The sequence below is a fragment of the Mus caroli genome, chromosome 19 (genome assembly GCF_900094665.2).
Source record: "Mus caroli chromosome 19, CAROLI_EIJ_v1.1, whole genome shotgun sequence".
Classification (NCBI taxonomy): domain Eukaryota; kingdom Metazoa; phylum Chordata; class Mammalia; order Rodentia; family Muridae; genus Mus; species Mus caroli.
This window is the reverse complement of record NC_034588.1, coordinates 56,621,852-56,647,225: the sequence shown is the minus strand read 5'-3', so window position 1 is coordinate 56,647,225 and position 25,374 is coordinate 56,621,852. Positions and strand designations below refer to the sequence as shown.

The window sequence follows — 25,374 nt, the reverse complement described above, 5'->3', positions numbered from 1 at the left end:
AATGCCAATATCCAGCAGTAGTTTCAACAGTGTAACGTTTTTCCTTTTGTTTAAAATACTGTAATCTACATATAATTTGAAGTTATTAAAACAGGCATTATGTAATCTATTTTACTATTAAAGTTGAGTATATGGGTTATATCATACACATATGTATATGTGTATGTATTTTCCTAGTATGTTTTAAATTGGGATTTGTTGGCTATGATTGAAATAAACAGGCAGGAAATTATAGGTTATTATAAATGTAAATAAGTATATATTTAGTTGTACATCTAGACACTAATGTGGTGTACTAAGGTAGGCAAACATGTCAGCCTGTGTGTGCATACACTCTTCAAGGTGACAGTGAAACAAGATGCAATAGTATAAAGAAAAGAACTTGATTGAAAAGTCAGTTGAGTGATGAGGTAGGCCATAGCTTGGGCTGTTGTCAGAACTCTGGCATCCCAGGTGTGGCCATGGAGAGAAAGACCAATGTGACATAAGCATCTAAAGTTTACTGTGGCAGAGACACCTTAGGATGGGTTTGTGTGAAACCTATTAGCCTTGTTAACGTCCTTTCTTAAAATACACTGGCATCTTAGCTGTTTTTAAAAATCAATTATTGCAAAGTTTTGAAACTTAATTTTAAAACACAACAGACTGACTATTAGAAATGCTTGTTCTTTGCTCTTGAACTTTGTGTGTTATTTCAACTTTGACTGTTTCTTTGCTTGTTTTTCAGAAGGCATTTTATGATGGCATGCGAGAGACACTAGAAAGGGATAGCTGACAAGGAAAAAATTAAAAATTGGATAAAAAGTAAATGAATAATGTCATATTACTAAAAAGATGAGAGGCTAATTTGTGCCGACTTTTTGCTAATTTTGTTCAAGCTTCAAAATGAGGAGCTGTCACCCGTTCTGTGTAGCGCTGATGACAGTGCCAATGATCCATGAAATAAGCTGCCGCTGGCTTTGTTCTGATAAGAATGAACAAATCTGCACAATGTTCGGCTCCCAGAATCTCATTTTCATACTTGCATGCAGGCAAAAAGAAATAAGCTGTTTGCAGGCTTGATTAATCAGACATTGGAGGGTTTTTTGTCTCTTTGATCTCTTTCGTCTCCTAGGTAACTTGCTTGACATTAATGTTGAGCTTGAGTAAAGACAATCAGGAATTGTCGACCAAACTGATATAAAAATTAAAGACCTTAACACTTTAAGTACTCCAGTAATGGTTCCGCTTTACTTCAGAAAACATCTGTTTTCATTTAATTAAAGAACAAAAGAGAATGGCATAAATATTTTTCATAGAGACCTATTATTCTATAAAAAGTTAAAGTATGATAATTGGTATTTTAAAATAAGTGCCTTGAAAGTGTTCGAAAGGGAGAAAAACTTCATGACTCTGTACAAGCTAGTAATTTTGAGATGACTAAAATATTTTATAAAATGGATAAGCAGTTTATAGCTGTGTTAAATTAAGCTGTTGGAATCAGATGCTTCAAATGATTATCAGGAAACTTTATGGCAACATTTGCAAGAGGTACTAACTTTATTTTGAAGTTTTTTTTCTAATCTCCACTGTGTTTATAAGGATATGCCATTATATCTATTTTATGACCCAATATGATTTACACACACTGAACCTGTAAAATTGAAAGGAATTAAAAAAATGTCGCGGTGCATTTGCTTGAGGTTGTGCAGACGCCTTCACAAATCTTCCAAGTGGCTGTAAAGATGAATGCCTCAAGGGTCCAGCCAGGGCCCTGCTTTTCCAACCAGCTAAAGCCCTTATCTTAAATCCAAGCAAAGTACCATTAATCTTTTTGAAAGACCTTTTATGGCTTTTAATATATCCCAAATTAGAACATTTTACACCCTTGGTTCCTGAAATATGGTGATAAAAAGCCTTTAGAGCTTAATTTTCCTTACCGCATGCTCTGACCAATTTGCAGTTCTTTGTGATAATGTTTAGACACCTTAATTAAAATGCAGCAAAATATTGGATGTTCTATATGGAAAATGCTGATACTTTGGCTACACGTACAAGAAATTCTGTATGCATTTTTTTCATTAAAAAAATCTTCTCACATTGTGTTACTATAGTTATCTGATGACCCCAAACTGGTTTTTTATTATTATTTTTTTATTTAATATAAAAGCCATTGAGCAAGCTTTTGGGGTGTTTACGTTGGCCAGGGAGATGAATTTTTTCTTTTATAGAAGTGAAAGGGTAATTCTAGTCTGCCTATTTTATTTGTTTGTCATAGAGATGTACAGCACATTATTCTTTTATATCCTGAAACTCAGGTTTGTCATCTTGACTAAAAAAAAAAAAAAAAAAGTTTCTTCTTGATGGGCTCTTCATTAAAGGCCTTATTATCCTTTTGTATTTCTAGATATCCTTGTTTCGTTTCTTTCTCCACAGAGATAAGTAAAACATTCATTTAAGCATGCAAAGGTCAAAACTACGATAGACTTTCACCATGCATAAAAACCAAAAGCCTTTTTTTTTTTCTTTCTGTAAACACACAGTACATAGAGCAGCCTTGTTTTAATGTTTATTGGTTGAGTGAAGAACATTCCATTTAGCCTGGCCCTTAGTCTAAAGTGGGTAGAAAACAGTCTTTAGGAGCGTTGTATGAAAGTGCTCCTGGGAACCGGGTTTGGCGTCCACGATGCAGCACAAAAAATTCTTAAAAGGTTGTTCTGTGCCTTTATTGTGCTCTCTCTAACTTTATCACAGTGCTGGCAGTTCTGTGTTTGGCTTTATTTTTAGCTTTGTAAGAATACTGGAAGCATTTCCATTTGGCTGTGGTCAGGTGTAGAGTCAGTTCATTGGAGCATCTTGACTTGTCTGTATTATATCTGGGCAACTCAGACTAGGAACTTCAGTCCGTTAATAATATAGATCTGTAGCTTGGTTTTACAACAGTTTGGGAAAGAACTTTCACTCATGGTAATGGTGTATAGCAAATATGGTTACCATCATATTGTTTCTCACCTAAGGTAGTTACTGAATTTAAATATAATTCAGAGTAGCTGAGAGGTAAATAGGCCTTTGAACTGGGGGAGTTGGTAAACTGTATCACCCATCACTGTTTTATTTGGTTTATTGTATAAGTACCATTGCTAGCTGATTGCACCACTGGGGCATCACTTGGTTTGTAAAGTAAAGGGGTGAAATTAACAGGGAAATATAGATATTCGGGGGATGGGGCAGTAAAGAGATTGTCATCCACATGAACGTTGTCATCTTGCTGTGCATCTTAAACATAGGTCACCGCTGCTTTTTGTGACAGAAGAGAACTTCTTGGGTTCACTTAGTGCTCCTCAGGTGTTCAGTTTTATTCTCATACTTCTCAGCCCCCTTGTATTTAGCTGCAGCTATGTGATTAACCCTGAACAGAAACAATGCCTGTGTTACTTTATGAGCCAATACAAGACCCTCTGGTTCTGCCACATTCTGGTACCACAAGATATATGAGGTACCAGATACCTGCCTGTCCTCAGGGACTTAAGTGAAACAAATAAAAGTTGAGCCATTGCTATATGTGGATTCATTTGACACTACACTGACCACTGCACTAACCTGAGCAGCAGGTGCTAACTTAAGTTTTCTGTGTGTATGACAAGTGCATAGGGTTTCAGTGAAGGGAATTTCACCTTAGTGAAAAATGACACCACAGCACCTTCTCTGAGTCCCTTTTATCCTGAGATATAGTGACACCCACCACTTGATTAGCCTTTAACATTTTTAAAATCTGTGTTCTATGGTTCAGGTGTAGGAAGAGAATAGCCTCAAGTATTGGTTCAGACTTTCCATCTTGCTTAAGACAGGATCTCTGTATCATGCTCCCCTGCCCTGTCCTGCCTCACAAGCTGTGTGTTTTGCCCTAGAGAAGGTGTTTCTGAGTTTTAGATCTGCCAAGATCAGCTGAGAGCTGTGTCAGGCATTGCAGATTTCACCTTCCTAAGTTGACATCTTGTTCATGAGCTCTTCAGTTCCTACCATCCCTTCCTATGCTGCCAAGCAGATCTCAGATTTTGATAAGCTAACTTGACAGGCTGCTTATGTGTCCTTGTTCTACAAGTTTGCCTGTCTTCTAATACCTGTTTAGTTTAATGAAAGAATAGGAAATCAAAGAAACATCAGAAAGGTTGAAAGCCTGAGTCTAGCTATGTCTCCCCGAGTGGCCTGGTGCTCACTATGCAGCTTTGCCTCACTGCATAGTATCCTTTTATTGAGATTCCAGGTGTATCCCACCATGCCAGCCTGGCTTCATCCCACTTCTTAATGGGTTTGAGTCACAGTCACACACACACACACACACACACACACACACACACACGGAGGGAGGGAGGAAGGGAGGGAGGGAGAGAGAGAGAGAGAGAGAGAGAGAGAGAGAGAGAGAGAGAGATGGACAGTTTACTGCCTAGGGATGCTTCTTTGGAAATACCTTGCAACTTGGTGAGTGCTAGAGAAATGCAGAAGCAGAGATTTACAGACTGAGCTAGAGAAGACATCTATCTGGGTTGGGGTTCATGTTAAGTGAGTTTTGTAGGGCAGCAGTTAGTAGTCAGAGAAGCCTGAGCAGGACTGCTGCCCAGGAACAGCTGGTTCCTGGAGTCCAGCTTCTCTACTTTCTGAATCCCCCCTATATTCTTTTCTCTCTCAGAGAGTTAAAAGCTGTTGCCCATCATGCAGAGTGTATTTATGAAGTAGTAATTAGCTTCCCCATGTTTCATTAATCCCATCTGTGACTGCCAATCAGAGCCTCTGATCAGCGTGAGATAACTGGTGTGACCATACTGAGCTGCTGTAATTCTAGCCCAGAGCAAAGAGAGTTGACGTCTCTGTCAGTCTGTTTTCAGCCTTATCAGGGCAAATTCCTGCTCGGCCTACAGAGTTGCTGAGGGAGCTTGAAGGGTCTCATGACTACTTTAGTGGACCTTGAAGGGTCTGAGTTTGGGAAGGATTTCTGTTCAGGAGATGGGGCAAGTAGGACAAGAGGATATTTGGGTAGTGGAGAGAAATCAAGGCCATATCTATATTTGTTTTAATGCTTTGTTCAAGGGGCCTGAGCGTAGGATTTCTTATTTTTAGACATGGCTTCTGAACTATGTGCTCCCAATATTTTGTACTATTATAATTCTTGCACTAGCTAGCGTATTTCTTTTCTCATTTTTTCCCCTTTTTTCTTCCATAATTCTTAGCTTGGTGTAAAAATTGCCAAAGCAATTGCCTGCCACAAGTTTGTTAAAGCCAAAAAGGAGGCTGAAAATTCACAGGCTGCTCGAAAGAAGAAGAAACTGGCATGGGGGTAAGTTCACTTAAGACTCGTGTCCTGGGATGGAAGAGCTGGCTCAGCATTTAAGAGCACCAGAGTTCAGTTCCAAGCACACACATGGTGGGTCACAACTGTGCAGTTCCAGGGGATTTGATGCCCTCTTCTGGGTTCTGTGGGGACTAGACATGTGTATTGTAAACAGACACATGCAGGCAAAATAACCAGGCGCATAAAATAATAAGAGTTTTTAAAAGTTGGAAAAAAAAAAAAAAGAAATGATTCTGCTCGTCTTGGTAGGAATTGTGGAAAGTCTGCTCATCCATGGAGTCCAGTTTGTGGGTTGCTTACCCAAGGTCTATGTCTCAGTAGTTGTGAGGCTGTAAATATGGAGACCTTGCCTCAGCCAGTGCTGTCTGCAAAAGTGTCAGTGCTTGGGGCGCTTACTAAACATGTTACTTTAGTAGAGTATTTTATTTTAGAAATAAGTTGAGATTTTTATGCTCTTCATTTTAGGTTTGAAGCAAAGAAGAGATGGGAAACCAAAAGCAACATGGGATATATGTGACCTTGCAGAGTTCTTCAAGACATTTATTTATAGGCTGTCATGCTTCATTTGCTGAAAAAATTTTTTTCTGCTTAGGTTAAATATGTCAGGAAATTGATAAAGACAGAAAAAGATAAGCATAAAACTTCAGAGCTGATTATCATCCTTTTCAGTCTTTTTTTCTCAGAAGTTTTTGAAGGAAAAGAATTTTTTTATATTTGTGTAAGAAATTTTAAGCATATATACAAGAAAAAAGGGTAGGATTTTATTTATTTGTTTATATAAGCATACAGTTTAAAATCAGTTTTGTGTTTGATCTGTTTGGTCTAGCATAGCCAGTGACTTGGCTTCCTTATCTGTTCTTAGCATGACTGTACTTTTTCTAGGATTGTATTTTTAAGATTGGCTTTGTTTATAATGGATTAGTCACAAATAGAATTTTCAATTGTTACTGATTTTACAAATAACTTTAATTACTGTAATGCTTTAAAAATAATTACTGACTCTTTTTTAGAGGTAAAATTAATATTACTTAGTAACATAGTAAAAGCAGTTGATTTATTTGTGTGTGTGTGTGTGTAATGTCAGTGGAAATAATTAGAGTAAAAGATGGACATAGTAGCTGGAGAATAATTTAAATTCAGATTTGCTTAGAAAATGCCTTTCTCAATATCTTAACCATGTCATTCTCTATGATTATTTATGAAAAGGAAATGGTCTGATTGTGCTAGACAGACAGTTGTAACTCAAGATAAGATAACTTTGGATTGTCTAAGGGCTTGTTTGTTTTACATGCCCCCCTACCCCACCCCTGTCACTCCTTGGAGGATGGAATGAATTAATGAGACAAAAGAGAGAACTGATACCTGGGAAGTCATTGTCCTTAGGTGTGTGTTTGTAGTCCTAAGGGAAAGAGGCTTTGGAAGTCTTTTGATAACTGGCAAGACTGTATGTGGATATGTAAAAAGTGAGCCATGAACATGATTAAATCATTTTAGACTTAAAGCATTGTATTAACTGATGGTGATATGTAAATTTTCGCTCTATGAAGAGTAAGTGAGTAATTAAGAGCCAACGTATTGGGGGCTGGATAGACGGCTCAGTGGTTAAGAGTGCTGAAATGTTCATCCAGCGATACTGATTTCAGTTCCCAGCAACCACATGGTGGCTCACAACCATTTGTAATGGGATCTGATCCCCTCTTCTGCTGTGTCTGAAGACAGCTACAGTGTACTCATATAAATTAAAACAAACAAACAAACAAACAAAAGCCCAGGAAGCCAATGAGTATTTAAAAAAAAAAAAAAAAAAGTAGTCCAAATATCAAATCTTAGCTTCCTTTAGTTGAGAAGAACCAGTGGACAACAAGCAAGGCCTAGGAGAGTGGATATCCACTGACCCATCTTAATGAAAGGATATCTTCATAGATGTTCCTGAGTACTGTTCACCTATAGCAACCTACTTTGGACTCCTAGTGGGTGAATATGTGTTTAATGATACAGGATTTTTTTTTTCACCCACTATACACTTAATTCCTAGTGTGGATAGTTTTGTATGTAAGACCCTAGAACATGAGTTCTCCTTGGAACTCTGCCTTAATTTTGTATTTCCTTACATTTATTTCCATAGGTCTAGTGACTTCTGACAGTGTATTTTCCATTTGTTCAGTCTTAGTAGACTGTGACTCAAAGTCTAATCACCAAAGCCCTATTTGTCCACACCAGTGCTGGCAGTTTGCCTCTCAATGTCCATTCTAGGGTTTGTTTTGTTTTCTAAGATATATTTATTTACATTTTATGTATGTGGATGATTTTCCCCGTACATATGTTTGTGTACCATGTGCATGCCTGGTATCTATGGAGGCCAGAAAAAGAGGTGTCATGTCCGTGGAACTGGAGTTATGGATGGTTGCAAGATACCATATGGCTCCCCAGATCCTCTGGGAGAGCAGCCACTGCCCTTAACTTCTGGACCTTAACTGTGTCAGTCTCACATTCTGGGACTGGCTGTGTCTATGGGGACATTTAAGTGGAGAATAGTCATTCAGGTTAGACAGAGAAGGGAACTCAGTTGGCATGAAGTCACATCTCCCAACTTCCTCCTCTTGTGGGCATGGAATGTAGAGAGTTTTAAAATACACTGCAGTTGGCCAGAAAGTAAGAAGGAAGGATTGAGTGGGGAAGGGGAATGGTGCTTTTGTGTCTATCTGCTGGTCTCTTGTTTGGTATTAGTTTTTCTGGGATGAGCTTTAATATAATTTATAGATACTTTCTACATTAGAACAATAAAATGGTAGCATTATCCCTAGAATACCAGTGTTGCCCGAAGGGTGTAGTCATTTGTCCTTCCTGTTTTGGCCACATTAAAATAAGGGTTCTTTGTGGATTGGTAATAACCTTGGTCCCTGGAGCTTCAACTTGCCCATTTACTACGTCCAGAACACTTGAATTAGATTAGTAATATGATTGCCAGTTACTGTTGAGTGAGATTAATATGTTTTAGGCCACTGGTATGGCATTATTGTAACATGATTTATTGTCTGAGTACTTGAGGCCAGAACGGCGTACTGAAGAACAGTAATTTCGAGCTTTACTGCTTGGTTTTGAGAAGTAAAGTTGGTAGTGCATTCTTGTTTAGGAGCCCTCAGGGTGTTTCTGATTTCAGCAGAACATTCTATTTCTTTCACCAAAAGGAGAACTTGAATATGTAGTCTCAAGCTTGCTATAATTAGTTCTGATGACAGTTAAATACCTCAGCCAAGACTGTAAATCAGTTAAATTCTGACTTCTGCCATTGATAATAAATCTCAAGCACTTATCTTGGGGACAGGCAGATGAAGGACGGGTAGGCCTCTGACAGAAATAAAGTGCTGTTTGAATGTTAGGTAACAACTATAAACCTCACACTTAAAATCTGATGCCACTTACGCTTTTTGTCTAAACTGTCTTTGAAGTACTTTAGTAACTTAGGTTATTAACAGCTGAGGAGAATCCTTGTTTGTCTGTGTGTGGTGTGTGCTGCTGCGTGCCTGGGCATTCTTCTCTAGTCCTCTCTACCTCATTTGAGATGAGGTCTCTCACTGAATCTGGAGTAAGTCTAGAGTCTGTCTGGCAGGACATGCTCTGGCCATGCCTGGCTTTTACATGAGTTTTGGGATTCAGGCTCAGGGCTTCCTCTTTGCACAGCCAGTGCTGTTACCTACTGACTCATCTCCCCAGCCCAAGAAATAAAAAGTCTTAAAATATGAATGTATTACTTTCAAAATGTCTGCATTCATTTTGTTAGGGGAAAGTTAATGGCTATGCTTTTGGAATTATATATCTTAATAATTAAATATGTTATACAAGGCAATAAATTGATGTTGTTTCGGGTTCCATTTTGAAACATGGTCATCAAATTCAGGACCAACTGATACAATTCAAGTTTTTCATCTTGGCAGAAGTTGCCTATTTTTAGTTTCTGGCAAGGGTAAAAATACTTTGCATGTCAATTTAATGTTTTTTTAAAGCCAACAGTTTTATTTATTGGCTTAAAAATTTACATTCTACTAAAGTCTTAGCTCTGACTTTGATGAAATAAATAGCAATACTTGGACAAAATGTGCAAAATCTTTTTCCAAAAGCAGATGTAGATTGGTATTTGTGGCATCAGTGCCTTCTAACCTGGTAACAAGCCTACAGTGCTCTGTAAAGCTAGGAGCTTTACAGACTCAAGGAGCAAATACATTTTATGTGCCTCTCCTCACTCACCATGTATATGTGTGTGGCGTGCATTTGTGTGTATGTCTATATTCAGTTCAGCTAGTTAGCATGACTGAGAATCCTGTCTTTATCCCCTGAGTGCTAGGAGTAGATGGCCACCATGAATGCCCAATTTTTATGTGTATCCCAGGGATCTGAATTCCAGGCTGCTAACTGGCAGCACTGCACTATCTCCTCAGGTCACTTGATTTAGTTTTATTATGAATTAATCAGAACATGTCTATATTTTTCAAACTTAATGTTATCCTAGCATAATGAGGCATTTTATTAATGTATTTGTGTACTTTTAACATTTCTTAGTGATTTAAAGAATATATTCATTTTTTGACAGTTTCATACATTATATACAATGTATCTTGATCATATCCACCCCAACTTTCCCCTCCCATTCTCTAACATGTCCCCTTCACCTTCATCTACGTAAAAATAATGACAATGAGGATGATGATGATAATAATAACCTACTGGGTCTTATTGTGCTGCCTACACATACAGGGGTGTGAGTCCTTCCACCAGAACTTTGATAAAAATCTACAAATGATCCCTACCCCAAAGAAATGTCCTCATCCAGCTCCCATCACCAGCCAATAGCTCTTCAGCTAGGTGTGGGGCCTCATGAGCTTCTTCTGCCTATGTTGACTGGCTTGAGGTTGTGCAGGCCTCATGTGCACTGGCCTCGGTTCTAGGAGGTAGCATGTGACAGCATCCTCCTCATCGCCTGGTTCTTTCTTTGCTTTAGTTTCCTTGGCTACAATGTTCACTGAGCTTTGAACACATGTTCTTGATCTTTATACGATACTAAAGTAAACAGCCATTTTCCACGTTGGAGATTCTGTATGGTTTTGATAAGTATGCAGAGCTGCATTCTTTAGTCTATATAGTTTTATTCTTTTCCTTACTGTCCATCTTGAAAGGAAGAATATCCTCACATACATGTTAGTGTTGGCGCTAGAGCCAGCAGAAGAAGCCCTTGAACTCAGTGAAGAACAAGGCAGTAGCAGATTGTGATGGCCATGAAGAAACTAGAGTCACTCCTCTTTGTTCTGAGGTTGGAATGAAATATGTTGCCTCTTTGCCATCGCTCCCTTTTGCTCATTGGTGAGTGTTCTGCAGGTGTTTGTGGCTGTTCCCAGGGTGTCTTCAACTGTAGTAATGCCCTCTAAGTAGCTTCTTGCCTGCTGGCTTTGGTGAATCTGATCTCTGGCACCCAGCTACACACCCTGGTGGGACAGTTTCTGAAATGCCACAAAGTACCGTATGTTTTCATATCTTCTTGTAAAATTAAGAAGTAACTGAGACATAATTGGATTTTATTGGTATTAGCAATCCCTTTTTAAACTCAAGAAAAAAACAGTAAAAACTTCTAAGTGAGATGGCATTTTTAAGCATTGGGTGTTTAGTATCTGTCTTCCATATTCAGATCAGACTTCTTAGGGTGATAATATACAGGAATGAAAAGGGGGAGGACTGTGCTTCCACTCCCAAATGCTCCTGTGCCAGGTTTCTCCCTGTGTCTGTCTGATACCACTTGAGCAATTGCTACCTGCCACCTTCTGAGTTTGTGGGCCTCCTCTTGTTAAATTGCTCTAAGGGGCTTGCTCAGTTCCAGGTATGAGGATGGAATGAGGTAATCCTTTCCCACCTCTCATTTCTGAAGGGTGTGTCTGTCCAGTTATTACTTGTTCATTGAACCTGGAGCTTAAGAAGCCAACTCCAGTACAAGCTGTAATTATTGATGTCTGTTTTATTTTCATCTGCAAGTTCTGGCATTTGATCAAGAAGTTAATATATCACTTCATCTCCAGGCTAAATGTCTCAGCTCTCGAGGTTTTATTATTTGATGGATAGCATACAATTATGACTGCCCAGAAAGAAAAGTGTATTTATTTGTAAAGTGGATGATACTAGAAGTAATTATGAATGTCACAGGGAGTGGTGAAACCGTGAAGCTTTGAGTTCCTTTGAATTCCTGCCCCAGTAATATCTGAGAAACATTTCTTGAAATCCCCCTCTCTGTTAGCTCTGAAGTGATTCTGGTGCATGCAAGGATGAGTAAATGCAATCTAATAGGAAATACTATAGACTAAATCTTAGACAACTTGGCATTTACATAGTTATTAATGACTCAGTTTTTTTGTTGTTGTTGAACATAGAGAAATAGCCCAGGCCTACAGACTGTAGCTACTGGTCATTTGTCACATGTCCCGGTTCCTAGCTGCTATAGTTGTTGTCTAGCTTAATGACTAATACTCTAGTGCTCATGGGGAACGAGTGTGTTAATGCCCTCACTTTCCCAGCTTGCATTGGTGGTATATGACTGAAGAATGAACATACTCCTTTTTTATACATTCCTTTGTAATTTTAAGCTGGGAGTTTCTCCTCAATGGTATTAGCGAGTCTCTACATTAGAAAGGCTGTCTTAGTGCCTGACCATGTTAGAAAATTGTCATGAATGTGTCTTCCAAAAATACAATAACTCAAACACAGTGGGAGTTGGTGTTTTGTTCACCTGAGGAGCAAAGGTTGGTTCTGCAACCAGGAGCCTCTGTTCCATGCAATCACTGAAAGGTCCAGGTTGCCAGCAATCTTCTATCTCTACTTAGGAAACCTAAGTGTCACCACCTTAATCACCCAGAAGTTACAACAAGGGAGACGGGAATGCAGACTGCTGTTTTCAGGAAGAAGAGGAAATCAACTTAAATGAGTGGCTGGAAGCATCTGTTGCATTGCCTCTATCGCACATGACCATGCTGTGGTGAGATAAGCCTCGCTGATATGAAACACAGACTATTTGTCATTTGATACAGTCATTTTCACTCAGTTGTGCTGTCAAAGCTTTGTTAAAACATCCTTTTTGACAACATCGCGTGTGGTGGCAGGATAGAGCAAGTGCGGAATGGACATCGTTGTGCTCAGGCAGCGGGGCGGAGTCTCATGAAGGACTGTGGGACTGTACCAGGAAGACATTTGAAGAAAGAGCATCCCGGGTAGAAGGAACAGGAGATGCGCTTGAGGAGCAACGAAGGAAGATGATCAGGAAGGTTGTGAAGCTTCAGAGTTGGCCTGAACCAGATCCCTGCTATGTAGATGATCCAGGGAGTTTGGATCCATATCTGGTTGGAATGGGATAGTTCTGGAGATCCTGATGCATGGCAAGGAAAGGAAGATAGCAGACTTCTGATTCTAAATAATGTCAAAGAAATACCAGTCATAATTTAGACTTGCTACATCAAAGATCCTGGGGAATGTGCTAGAAATGTTAAATGGACAGCTCCAGAGACATTGGAGGGGGTACGGGGGGGGGGGGGGGGGCTGGTAGGGCAAAAAAGGTTGCTGCAGAAGACCTTCCAGCAAGAGGACAGTGAAGAGGTGGCCTTGTTTGCATTAGATGGCAGGGAGTCCAGTTATGGTCACAAACCATCCTTAAGCTGGGGTGGAAGTGTATAGTGCCTTAGGTGGGTTTCCCGGAAGTGGTACCTCAAGTCTGTTCTGAAAGTGATGTAGACACTTACGTACTTGAAAAATCTAAAGAGAATGATACAGAGCTGACAAGATTGGAATGGCTTAATAGAGCACACAGGGGCAGACAGTGCTCCACATGAATCCTGCCCATGTCGCTTTACATGAGAGTTAGGGCCTAGGGGGAAGGCAGTGTCTGCCCAAAATGTCTTCCTCAGTGAAGGGCAGTTCTCTAGAATAAGGATGAACTTAGCAAGCAGTATAGCATTGGAGAATGTACCCACTGAGGTAGCTATCTGGTGTGAACTGAAGATGATAGCTACTCTGAAGAGGGAGGTGCTCACGTGTGCAGCCAGCACCCTGGACAAGACATCCTGGATGCGGATAGTGTCTGCCCCGGGAGATCTGTGTAGACAAAGCAGTATGCAGTGATGAACTTGAAACCAGGGAGATTTAGATAATGCCCAGTCTACCCAGTGATTAGGTGAGTACACTGGGCTCCATGAACATCTGTGGAGTCTGAAGCTAAACTGTCACGACTAAAAGAGTTCCTGAAACTGGGTCTCCTCTTAGATACCCTTAGTCCTCTAGATTTTGCTCAGTATTTAGCATGGCGCTCACATCCTCTGACCCCAATCCAGATAGATTTGTTTGTGTATGGTATTTGGAGAAGAAGCCTGTCAGGAGTAACTAGGATTAGGTGAGATTGTGAGAGTCGGGCCCATTGAAGCTGCAGATTAGCAACCTGCATACAGAGCCCTTGTACTATCCTTCTGAGGAAACATTTTGTTCTGTAGATGAGGGAAATCTAGGTGTTAGGAGGATTAAGAGCTCTAACACAGGCCTTTGGGCTGTGCCCTGTTCTGGTGTTCTATGTGTTCCCTAAAAGTTGGAGACTTAACCTCCAATTAAGTTTGTGTATGGTCTTTGGAGAAGGAACCTGTGGGGGGTTAACTAGGATTAAATGAGACTGTGAGAGTTGGGGAAGAGACCCAAGCTAGCAGGTGTGCTCTTTCTGTGTGGTACAATAAGAAGACCTTCACCAGATGCTAAGCAGATGCCAGTATGCTATTCTTGGCCTCCAGAATAGCATACCAGATAACCTGGTTTATAATGTACTTGGTCCTCAGTGCCATCAGCACCCACCTGTTACAGAATCACATGTTAAAATGTAAATATCAGGGTCCTTTTTTGGGGTAGAGGTAGATGGCACAAGAAAAAGCATCTGAAGTCCTCTGGCCTCCACATGTGCATACATGTGAATACACAATCTTGTGACTAGTGTATCCTAACAAGAGTCTCTCTTTCCTACATGGAAAAGCTGGAATAGGAAAGACAGACAAACCAGCCAACATATTGCCAAATATCACTTGGAAAGGAGTATGTTATGTAGTGCAAATAGGGAGTCTATTACTGGCTCCATTCACTTAAAACACTTAGATTGCAAAGAAAAAGCAAAGAAAGGCTCCCTCCATCCATGTCAAAGATTCAGTCAGAATCCTCACTTGACACTTCTTCCTTGCCAACAGTGTTCCTAAAGAAAATCTAAAGTCCACATGCATAAAAATTTTGTTCCCAGTGGTGAATGACCCAATGTGTCTGTGTATCTTGGAAGACATTTTTATGAAATCAATACATTACCAGAAGTGGCTGCAATCATTTTTGCAGTTGGAACCTTGTAAATTATTTGGGTCCACTAGAAGTGACCGCCTCCAAGATCCTTGTCCAATCCCTTTATCTTTCCAGTCTTGAGGCAGGGAGGGCTACCCAAGGGTCTTAACTGTCAGGGTGCCAGTAGAGGATATTTCAAGGTTAAGGTCAGATAACAAGCTCTGGTATAAATGTATACAAATACAGCATGCAATATGCTCAGTCTGTACAAGTCCTTGCCCAAGGCTGTGGTCCATGGCCTAGCAGGTCTTTTACTTTTTATGCTATATCACATGGCCTTTCTCAGTGTCTCATGTATATGGCAAAGTGTTCAGTAAATATCTACTGATAGAGTTAGTGAACTTAGGAACAAACAGATTTTTAATTTTACCCTTCCTGATATATTTCTGGGCTAAATTGTTCTTAGTAAAAATTGTTTTTCTGAAAGCAGAGATCATTTACAATACTGTTTTCTCATTTTTGTGTTACTGAATTTTAAGCTGCTTGAAGGCTATAAAACTCTGTATATGTGCATATGAACATAAATACTACTTTGTACACAGCGGTAGTCCACCCCACCTTCTAAGTTCCTTACATCTGTGGAAACACTTGTTTAAGTACTCTTGGGTTGCCTCGGTAAACTGTAGCTGACAATTTGGCTCCTATGTATGCTGCCCTGCTCAGCAAGCCATCATGGACAACCACACTTGTAATTATGTTCTAGTTGAGGCCACAAGACCCACTTCCAGTCACACTGGGACTTAAGGACAGCAGAGGTAAATGTACTTTGAGCATTTTTAGGCTCCTTATTGTGATCACCAGAACAAACTAATGTATTATTTAGAAGAAATGTGTTTTCTTTCTTATTGTCTATGTTTAATAGTCCTGACAATTCTCTGTATTTTTCCCACTTACAATTTTCCTTTACCCTTAAAGAATTAAGCATTTAAGACCTTCCTGGAAGCAGGAAGGAAGATAAGGTAAACAATCATATCAAGTATCTTGCTTGACCTTCAAAAAAAATACCTAACCAGGATTGGTCCACAGGAAGGGGAAACCAAAGAGGAGGAAGAATGCAAATCCTTCAGTAGTGCCACCCAAAGGAAGATCTGGAAAGCTCAGCTGAAGTTCTGGAAAGATACAAGCATTAGAATATTCAGGAATTAAGCAGTGAGTTTTCTCCACTTAGGGTTGAAAAAGAAAGCATCTACAAGACAAAGAATGGAATTATTTGGGCCCAGAGGGAATTGTCACGCATTGTACACTGTCCAGGGGGCTGCAGAAGGATTACAGCCACCATTGTGGCTCCTGTGGATTGAAGCAGCAAACAATGTCTAGTGGTTGCTAAGCAACCATTAGCCCATTACTGCCCTTTTCCATTAAACATTATCTGCCTTCTTAGATTGTTTTAATTTACTTTTAAACAAGAAAGGTAATGCAGCAGAATTACCAGTGATACTAACAATGAAAACGTGAAGATTTTGTAAAGGTTATATCACTCTGGGTGAGATAGTTAGTGATAGTGACAGTTGGCTGAAATCGTCAAACATTTTATCACCTGTCCTCCCATATTTCATGGTACACACACACACACACACACACACACACACACACACAGGAGAAATGACAATAGTCTCTGATATTGTGGAACTCAAGCCAGAGATCTAGAATGAATATTCTCCATCCTCTGGTATGCCCTACACCTCACTACAGCTTGTCCCGAAGCAGTGTCTCCTTCAGTACAGCTTGGTCAATAGTAGGTAACATGCCATTCCAGCCTGCTTGCTATGTAGTCACCAGAAGAGGTAGCATGCGTAGATATGAGAAGAATGTGGAAAAAACACCTGTCTGCACAAGCAATCGTTGAGATTCATAAATAGAAAGGTGCCTGTTAGGAAAAAAAGCATTTTTATTTAGAAACCTATTTGCATTCCAGTTTTAGACATTAGCTACCTGTATAAAGGAAACTGGGTGACCAGCAAAAATGTGTATACAGTCAGGATTACAAAAGATTTCCTTCTAGTCTGTCATCTACTTTCCTCATAGCCTATGCTTTTAAGTATCAGTGAGTTCAGCACTTTGCTTATGGGACCTTTCTTGGAAGGGATTCCGGGCAAGTCAGTGGTTGATTCCATGGACTGGGTGCTAAGAAATGTATTACCATACACATGAAGTTAGCTTCTTGATTGATACAACACACACCAAATGGCTGTGTGGCCTGAGAAGGATAGGTGGACAGCTGTGTTCTGATTCTGATTTTCTTTCTTTTGTTTGTCTGTTCTTCATCTATGAGTGAGAGTAATAACTACTTTGTTGGGGCTGTCCTGAGAATTTAACAATGGACATAGATGGTGATCACTGTTAACAAGAACTATTGCCTGGTTGTTGCTGTTTCTGTCTGATTAGCATTCAGGTTGCCCTTTGTCAGATGCCCAAATGCCATCTGAATAGGAAGAGTGGTATATATGCCATTCTGAAAGTGCTCTTTAACAGAAGGGGACACTGCTCTGTGGAGTAACTGATGTCCTTCACACAGTGGTGGGCCAGTTATAGTAATGCCTGCAAGGCCCTCTCAGAACAGTGACAGCATTGTGCATCAGGTTCTCCCATGTGCTGAGACAGCCGCCACCATCACATTATTATTATTATTTATTACTATTACTGTTAACTATTATTATTTCTTCCGTTTTTCTCCTTGTAATCCACACAGTGGGAAACACGTCCTATGCATTATCTTCCTTAATCTTAAAAGTCTGTGAAGTAGTAGAATAGCTATAATTATCCTCTTTTTACACATAAAGAAACTTATATGCAAGAAAGTTGTAAGACTTCCCAAGATTAAACTCAACATAAATGTCAAAGCAGGGCTGTATTATCATCATGTTCCTAGCCTTGGCCAATTAGGCCTTCTAGAAATAAGGGGAAAGGCCTGTGCAAGTCACACATTTGCATAAAATTTAAGGACCCAGTCATCTCCTGGTGTGCCAATAAGGCATAAAACTAGAAGACCCACCCAGGAAAACAATGACAAACGCTAGCAGAATCTATGTGATTAGAGTGCCATCGTTTCCCATATATCCAGTTCATGTTACTAGCTCAGCAGCTACAGGGATGTGCATCTGAAGCTCTGCAGGTGACTAGAGGCTGAGGGTGATTGGTTGGTTGATGCGGAATAGTCAGGAGAAGTAGAAGAATCAAAAGCAGAGGATTTTGGTGTCTTCATTCAGCAAAACCAGAAGAAGTTTTTAGTGATCTCTTCAACACACCCTTAGTCCTTCATAGCAGTTTTCTAGGAGCCAATCTGTTACAGGTTAGAGTATAGTTTAAAGTATGCCTGGGATAACTGTTATAAAGGCATTAGTGCTTCCAGAAGGGATTACAGTGGAGTTGTGACCTTACTGGGAAGGGACTGGGGATATCACCTAGGAAATGAGACTGGAATTTGACTACAGAAAGTGAGGAGGAGTGAGCCAAATAAGAGGGTTCTATACAGAGGCAAAGGACTTGTGATGAGAGAGAAGAGGGACCTATGCTGAGTGTCAGTCCCAACCCTTCTGTATTAACATCTCTAAAGTCTATGGCATTGAGACTCAGAGATCCCAAGGCTGCTCATAGATGTGCTTGGCGTCTGTGGTGATCAGCTTTGCCAGGACATCAGCCTCTGTAGATAGTACCTGTGACATTGCCTGGTGCCTCTCTGTAGATCTGTTGTCCACTCTTGGCAGTGTGGAGGAGTCACAGCCTTTGCTTCCCTCTATTGCTGAGGAACTTGGAACTTTTCTACCTGCTGGGACAGTGTGTCTGGAAAGAGTTGAGACAGGAGGGGAAACTGGGCTCCATGAATAGCATATGGGGTGCTGCACACCCAAAGAGGCCTCCTTTTCCTCTCAGAATGTAGACTCACCAGCATTTTCTTAAAAAGCTGTTGCTCCTCTATCTTTAGTCCTCTCTGGGTGTCCTTTGGGGTTCATAAGTCTAGCTGAGTGGGAAGTTACCTCTATGCCCATCATTATCATTCATATATAGTTATACCTATCATTTACTTAAAAGGACAGATGATAGACAATCTCCCGGTTTATATTCCTCTGTTTAGTAAAATTATTGAATTAAAAAATGACAATGAGCTAAAACAGCTCAGAATTTTTGTCTCATTCATAGTTCTTGAGCTTTATGTAATATATGCAAGGTGGGTATCACTCTGGATTGATACTCTTTAAAGTAGTGGTTCTCAACTGGTTAGTCACAATCCCTTTAGGGGCTGCATATCAGATACTTACATATCAGATATTTACATTACAATTCATAACAGCAAAATTGCATTTATGAAGTAGCAATGAAATAAGAGCAAGGGAAAAAAGGACAAGATCCGAATATATACTTCAAGGATGTGGCTGGAATCACCTATTTCCTCAGAGTAGATTTTGTGTCCTGAAGTTTCTGTCTCCTCCTGATAGCACTGTTCTATGGAGCTCAAGCATTTAACACGTGGCCTTTGGGGACATAAAAGATTTCAGATCACAACAAGCAGTTATGAAGCTGTTATAGACCTGTTCATTAGTTTTCAGTCAAACTGTTTCAATAGCCTTTTCCTAAGTCTGCAGTTTAATTCTACGCCATTACAACCTATGTAGCACTTCCAGAACATTCTTCCAAAGATAAGTCTCTGAGCTTACTGCTCTTTCAGTGGTGTCTCATAGTTTGCAATGTCAAAATTCCATGCACATTTTTCTACACCCCTTATAATAAACTATAACCCTGCTCTCTTCTGATTGCTATCTACCTTTGGTCCATCCTGTTATCCCAGAAAGGCCTTCCTCCATCATCTTACTTCAAATGCCCTGCATCCATGACTGGTGTAGAAGACAAGTCATTTCTTGCTTGAACTTCATGTGTCCGTGTATCACTCTTATTTCTGTCTTTCCTTTGTGCTATGGTAGACTTGGTGCTTTGCAAGGAGGTGGCTCTTTTTCTACTTCCAAATTAACATGTGAGCGCATTCGTGATTCTGTGTGTAGAGCACACACAGAAGAATGCATTTTAGCCTGTGCCTCTGAGATGGGACATAGAACATTGAACAGTTTAGGGCACTTAAATGTACTAGCATTTAAAATAACACTGAGCCATTTGTACAGACATACTTCTAGAATGAGCTACTAATGCCTTGTGCTTTTGTAACCAGAATGAAATGGACATAATTCGGATCTTTTGCTATGTCGGGATAGTCACTATAGTCATCCTTTGTAGGTTTTTATTGTAGCCATTGGCTGTCCAAAGGGCCGTTATGGGTTCAGAGAGTTGTTTCTTCTCTATAGTCCCTGTTGTATGCACAGCTGCACTGTTGGGCTTTGTTTCAGTTCTCCGTTAGGCTCTAAGTTTCTACCTCAGCAGATGCTGCTTTTTCATCAATTGCAAAGTCAGTCACCAGAGTAAAGACAATGAATTTTGTTCAGCTATACAGCTGTGTTAGATTCTTCAAGGTGGAGGTCATGTTATTTTTCATGCAATTACAGGCACACTGAAGAAATACTCAGGGAGAGCTATTTGTTAGTTCTGTAAGTTATATCCCAAGCACATAGAAAACACAGAAAGAAGCCTTTGAATGCTAGTTGGGAGCAAAAACAGGGGAGCCAGAACCTAAGTCCCTAGCTCTGATGTAGAACTGACTTTCTTCCCTCACGGATTACTTTCTGGAGTGAGAATATGGAATTTGGTATGTGTCTTCTACCTTTTGGGTATCTGGGTTTCTGGGAGCATATTCATAGCTCAGTATGCATATATTTGCAGCTGTGGCTCTCCTCATCTTCTGATGATGTACATGAGACTGGCATTGAGAAATATACCAGAAATCGGCAAAAGAAGGAATGGATAGCCCCTTGTCTGCCTCTATCTCTATTGTAATCAGCTACTAAAAGTGTCAGAGAGTGGGCTCAGCCCAAAGTTCACACCTTTTCAGTTCTTGGCACATTTTCAGGTCACCTTTTAGTAAGGCTTAGATTTGTAAATAACTGATTCCCATGTATAGACCCTGTTGGTGGCAGAACCAGTGTTGCATTTGTTAGGTAGGCATGTTGCCATTTCTTTTTTTTTTTTTTTTTTTTCTATCACAGATCTGATTTTATTGCCAAGACAGCTTAAAATATAGAATCTCCTAGCCTATGACTATTGGATACTATCATTCAATGTATGATAATAGTCCATATTAGATATATGAACTGTTGAGGCAAATCAAGCTCCCTGAAGTTAAGGAAACATTGAATGCATTCTTTTCCTGTGGTTTTGAAAATGAAAGGCTCTTGTTTTGAAGCTAAAAGATGAGGTGTGTAGGAGAGGGAGGCAGCCCCCAGAAGCCTTTCTCTGGGATCTTTTTGCAATGCATTCATTATACTATCTTCTTGGTAGTCCCAAGTCTTCAATCCTTCATTAGGTAGATTTTTCAAGCAATGGCTTGAGTTTGTGCTCTTGAGCAGATGAGATGCCACACTGGGCAACTGATCAGAGGGGTAAGAGGCCTGCTGATTTCTTACTTGGCGAAGCAGCCTCAGTCAGAAAAGAGTCAGTCCTTTAGACAAGGACTGTGGACAGGGGTGCTCAGGCTCCACATGGTATAGACCTATCGTTGCACTGGGGGTCAAGTCAGGTCAAAACGGTGCAAGTTGAAGCTGTGTCAAAGACTAAGCTTGGGAGTCAGATTTCCTAAACGTGTTAATGCAGAGGCAGCATCTCAGCATACTGTTGATGTGGACTAATGTCATTGTGTGTGTGTGAGCAGTGTGTGGGCAGGCATGTATGTGAGGATTCTACATATAACATACCTGCTAACACAATAATACGTGCGCTATTACTTACACTATTTTGGTTTTTTGGGGTTTTTTTTTTTGTTTTGTTTTTTTGTTTTTGTTTTTGTTTTTGACAGGATCTCTCAATTGTCTGGAACTTCTCAATTAGGCTAATCTTGCTGGAGGAATCTGCCTGTCTTTGCCTTTCCCCCCTTGGGATCTCATTGTTTGTTATTCATTCATTTATTGTGTGTGGATATGGGTGTGAGTCTGTGGGTATTTGTGGGCCACAGCACATGTGTAGGGGTCAGAGGGCAACTTATAGGAGTCAGGGCTGTTGGAGCAGGGTCTGTGTTTTGAAGATCAAACTCAGATCTTCATACTTGCAAATACTGACTGAGCCATCTCCCTTCAGCCTAAAGCCTAACTTTAAACATATAATTGCCAGAGTATGGCCTAATGGTGGACCCCTAACTCTGCTTGTGGGAAAAATAATTCTATTAAGGACGTTCCTATTTTGATCACGGGCTGATATTTTTTCCAGTGAGTTTATTAGGATTTTGATACATTTTCAAGAATTAGTGCAATAAAGCATATCTGTTCTCTTTCTACTCCAGGCCAGGTTTTCCCATCTGCTTTCACCTCAGTTTTGTGTCTCTTGAGACTAGACTCACCACAAGGAACAGATGGGAGTGGCTGTGGCTATTTTCACTCAAGTGTGGCTAACAGCATTTCCTTTTCAGCTAAGCTCTCTGTACATCCACAGAGAGCTCTTCTTCCCAGCTCTGAGGCATGAGCTCTTCAAAAGGAAGTTTCTGGTCAAGAAGCAAGAAAAGGTCTTTCAAGAGTGGGTAGCCACCTGGAAGCTAATCAGATCTGACTTGTGCCTTTGAGGGAAAAGGCTTCCTTCACGGAGGCCTCCTGGGCTCATAATCATGTTTGGATCACAGCATTGCAGTGGGCCTTAGTATCTTGGAAAATCAGCATTAAGTGTTAGCTGGTTGTTCTTATCCTCCATAGCATTCCCTGAGTATCTGGAGCATAGAGTATTGGTAGCTTGTCTCTTGCTGTCTATGTGAGCCTCTAAGAATGGCTCTGTCCACTAACCACAAAGTTCTTAACCTCTTGGGGTTACTTGTGGGAATATGTAGAGAGTACCCAGTCATATCCCCTGATGTTTTGAGGGTTCTAGAAGAACAGAACTGATAGAATGAATAGGTTAGGGTTAGGGTACAAAAAAGAGTTTATTAGATAAGGAGTGTTGTCTTAGGATTTCATTGCTGTGAAGAGGCACCATGACCACAGCAACTCTTACAAGGGAAACCTTTTAACTGGGGCTAGCTTACAGTTTCAGAGGTTTAGTCCATTATCATCACAGGAGGGAGCATGACAACATGCAGGCAGACATGGTGCTGGAGAAGGAGCTGAAAGTTCTATATCTTCATCAGCAGGCAGTAAGGAAAGACTGTCCTGCTGGGCATGGCTTGAGCATATATGAGACCTCAAAACCTGCCTCCACAGTGACACAGTTCTTCCAGCAAGATCATACCTACTCCCAACAAGGCCATACCTCCTAGTGCCAATCTCTATGGGCCAAACATTCAAACATATGAGTCTATGGGGGTCATACCTATTCAAACTGCCACAGTTAGGTAACCTAACAATAGCTGTCTGTACACTGGAAAGGCTGAGAAACTCAAGGCTAGATTCTCTGTAGTCCCCAGTCTGTTGCTGAAGGCCTGAAGGATTCCCCGAGAGCCTTCCATCCACATTGGAACAGCAAAAGCTAGGCTCTCACATCAGCTAACGTTGGCAGCAGCAATGGCAGCAACAACAGGACAGGCATGCACTCAGCAAGAAATGAAAGTAGGCATGCCAGAAAGTGTGGCTCTTTCCTCAGACTGCTTTTTACATCTGTGCTGCCTAGAAGGTGTCATCCATTCTAGGAGAGGATCCTCCTCTCTCAACCCCTCTTTGAAATGACCTCACAGACCCATCCAGAGAGATGTGTCTTAGTTGATTCCAGATAAAACAAGCTGGCACTCATTATTAACTACCGCAGCCTGGATCAGAGTATGTTGACCTTCCAAGTAATGAGCTGTTACAGGAAATATTAGAAGGAATGGCATATTCCTGCACTATACCGCGCTACTCTCTCCCCTGCCAACCCCGCTACCTCCAAGGCTAGCCCCATGCAGCCACCTATGGAAGTCTTCCCAGCTTCGGTTCTCTTGCATCAGGGCCGCTTGTCTCTTCCTCAGCCATTTACCTCCAGCAGTTAGTTGTCACAAACCCCTTAACCCAGAAAATCAAAACTCTTGCAGTTTATAATTAATCAGTCAGATTTACATGTCAATAAATTCTCAATTCACAAGATGCCCGCACAATAAATTCAGGGCCCACCTAGATTAGACAAGTTACCCCAATTATTCTATCCCTATATGATATTATAGCTACCTGTAGCTATTTACAGTCACGCTGAATCCAAATCATCCTGTTCGTCCTCCATCTTGCTTCTTTCTCCTACCTCCCTATCTCTGCAACTCTTAGCTCTGCCTCTTTTCCCTGTCTAACCACAGGTCTCCTTCTGCACTAATATTTAAATTAATTGGACAGGGAAAAGTCCTGCCACATATCAATCACCCTTTCTGTTTGAAAAAAAAAAAAACAACTTTTCTCTCAAATATAAGTTGAGCACAACTATTACCATTTTATAATCCATAAGGTATCTCTCAAATATAAGTTGAGCACAACTATTACCATTTTATAATCCATAAGGTACAAAATAGACTTAACACCCAGTCTATCATCTTTGTCAATAAAATAGAACATTGTCATCTATCCTAACTTAAAAGACTTATAATTCCACACTTGACTTACGTCCTGGCTTTAGATTGTATGCCATCTGAAAACCATCTCTCAAATCTGTTCTCTCAATGTAAATAGCCTAAGTTGGCTATGAGACTATAAGTAGTCTTTCAACTCCATCAGAAATCCGAGAATGACCAACATTAACTGAAAATATATAGGAAGCCTAACACAGCTTCTAGAACTGAGACAAATTGTAGAGTCAGCTGTCTACCTATACAGCCCCAGTAATTCTGGAGGTTGGAGCATCCATCGTTAGGCTTCTGGCCCCAGGATCATCTGACAGACCTTTGAAAAACAGGAGTTATTAAGGACTAGCCTGTTCTGTCTCAGCAGAACTAAGCTGTCCTAACCTGTAAATTGTGTCCTTTCAAGAACAGTACAGGTCTGCAGGAGAGATTGGCAATTTTTGCCCAGTGGTGACCTAGCCACAATGGACAGCCTCACCTGGAGGTATAAATGCTCAGCTGATTCTTTGAATCCATGATGGGAAGCTGTTAGGAGCAGATTTGTCTCAACAAGTGAATAAATAACATTAAATGTCACATTTTGTGGATTTCTGACACTTGAAAACCAACTATCTATGTAAAGTAATCTAGACTGTTCTCCATTAACTACTCTCAGCTATTTCTAATTAAATATCTTTTTTTTTGGTGATTTCAAATATGTTTATCTATATTTGAGAGTGAAATGCAGTCCAATAGATATGCCACTGGATTTATAACGTTAACTTTGTCTTTTTTTATTAGATATTTTCTTCATTTACATTTATCTTGAAAACACCCAAACAATAAACTCAGAGCCATGAATTTGCTATTTGGCCCTTCATTCACAGGCTTAATCATCTCAGATCAGTTTTTAATAACAGTTATAGAAGGACTGGGTATCAAGTCCTGTGAAAACCTTGATTTTGCATCAAAATAATTTCTGTACCAAAATAAGAAATTATGACTTCAATCTAGTAACTATTGCAAAGATTTCTACCAAATGAGATTATGGCCATACAATCAATTCTAGCTATTTCCTCCCTGTTCCAAT

General features: G+C 40.2%; 1 protein-coding gene across 4 annotated transcripts in view; it reads left to right on the top strand.

Moving 5' to 3' along the window:
• Positions 1-6,827, top strand: part of Fam204a (family with sequence similarity 204 member A) — a 28,952-nt gene extending 22,125 nt beyond the window's left edge. For all 4 annotated transcript variants that reach the window (XR_003835573.1, XM_021151987.2, XM_021151989.2 and 1 more), the window contains 2 exons: positions 5,205-5,311; positions 5,792-6,827. Coding sequence is in view for 3 of the 4 variants with exons in the window: in XM_021151987.2 (XP_021007646.1) it covers positions 5,205-5,311; positions 5,792-5,843 (159 nt within the window). In the remaining variant the exon portion in view is untranslated. The remainder of the gene's footprint in view (positions 1-5,204; positions 5,312-5,791) is intronic.
• Positions 6,828-25,374: the final 18,547 nt, after the last annotated feature.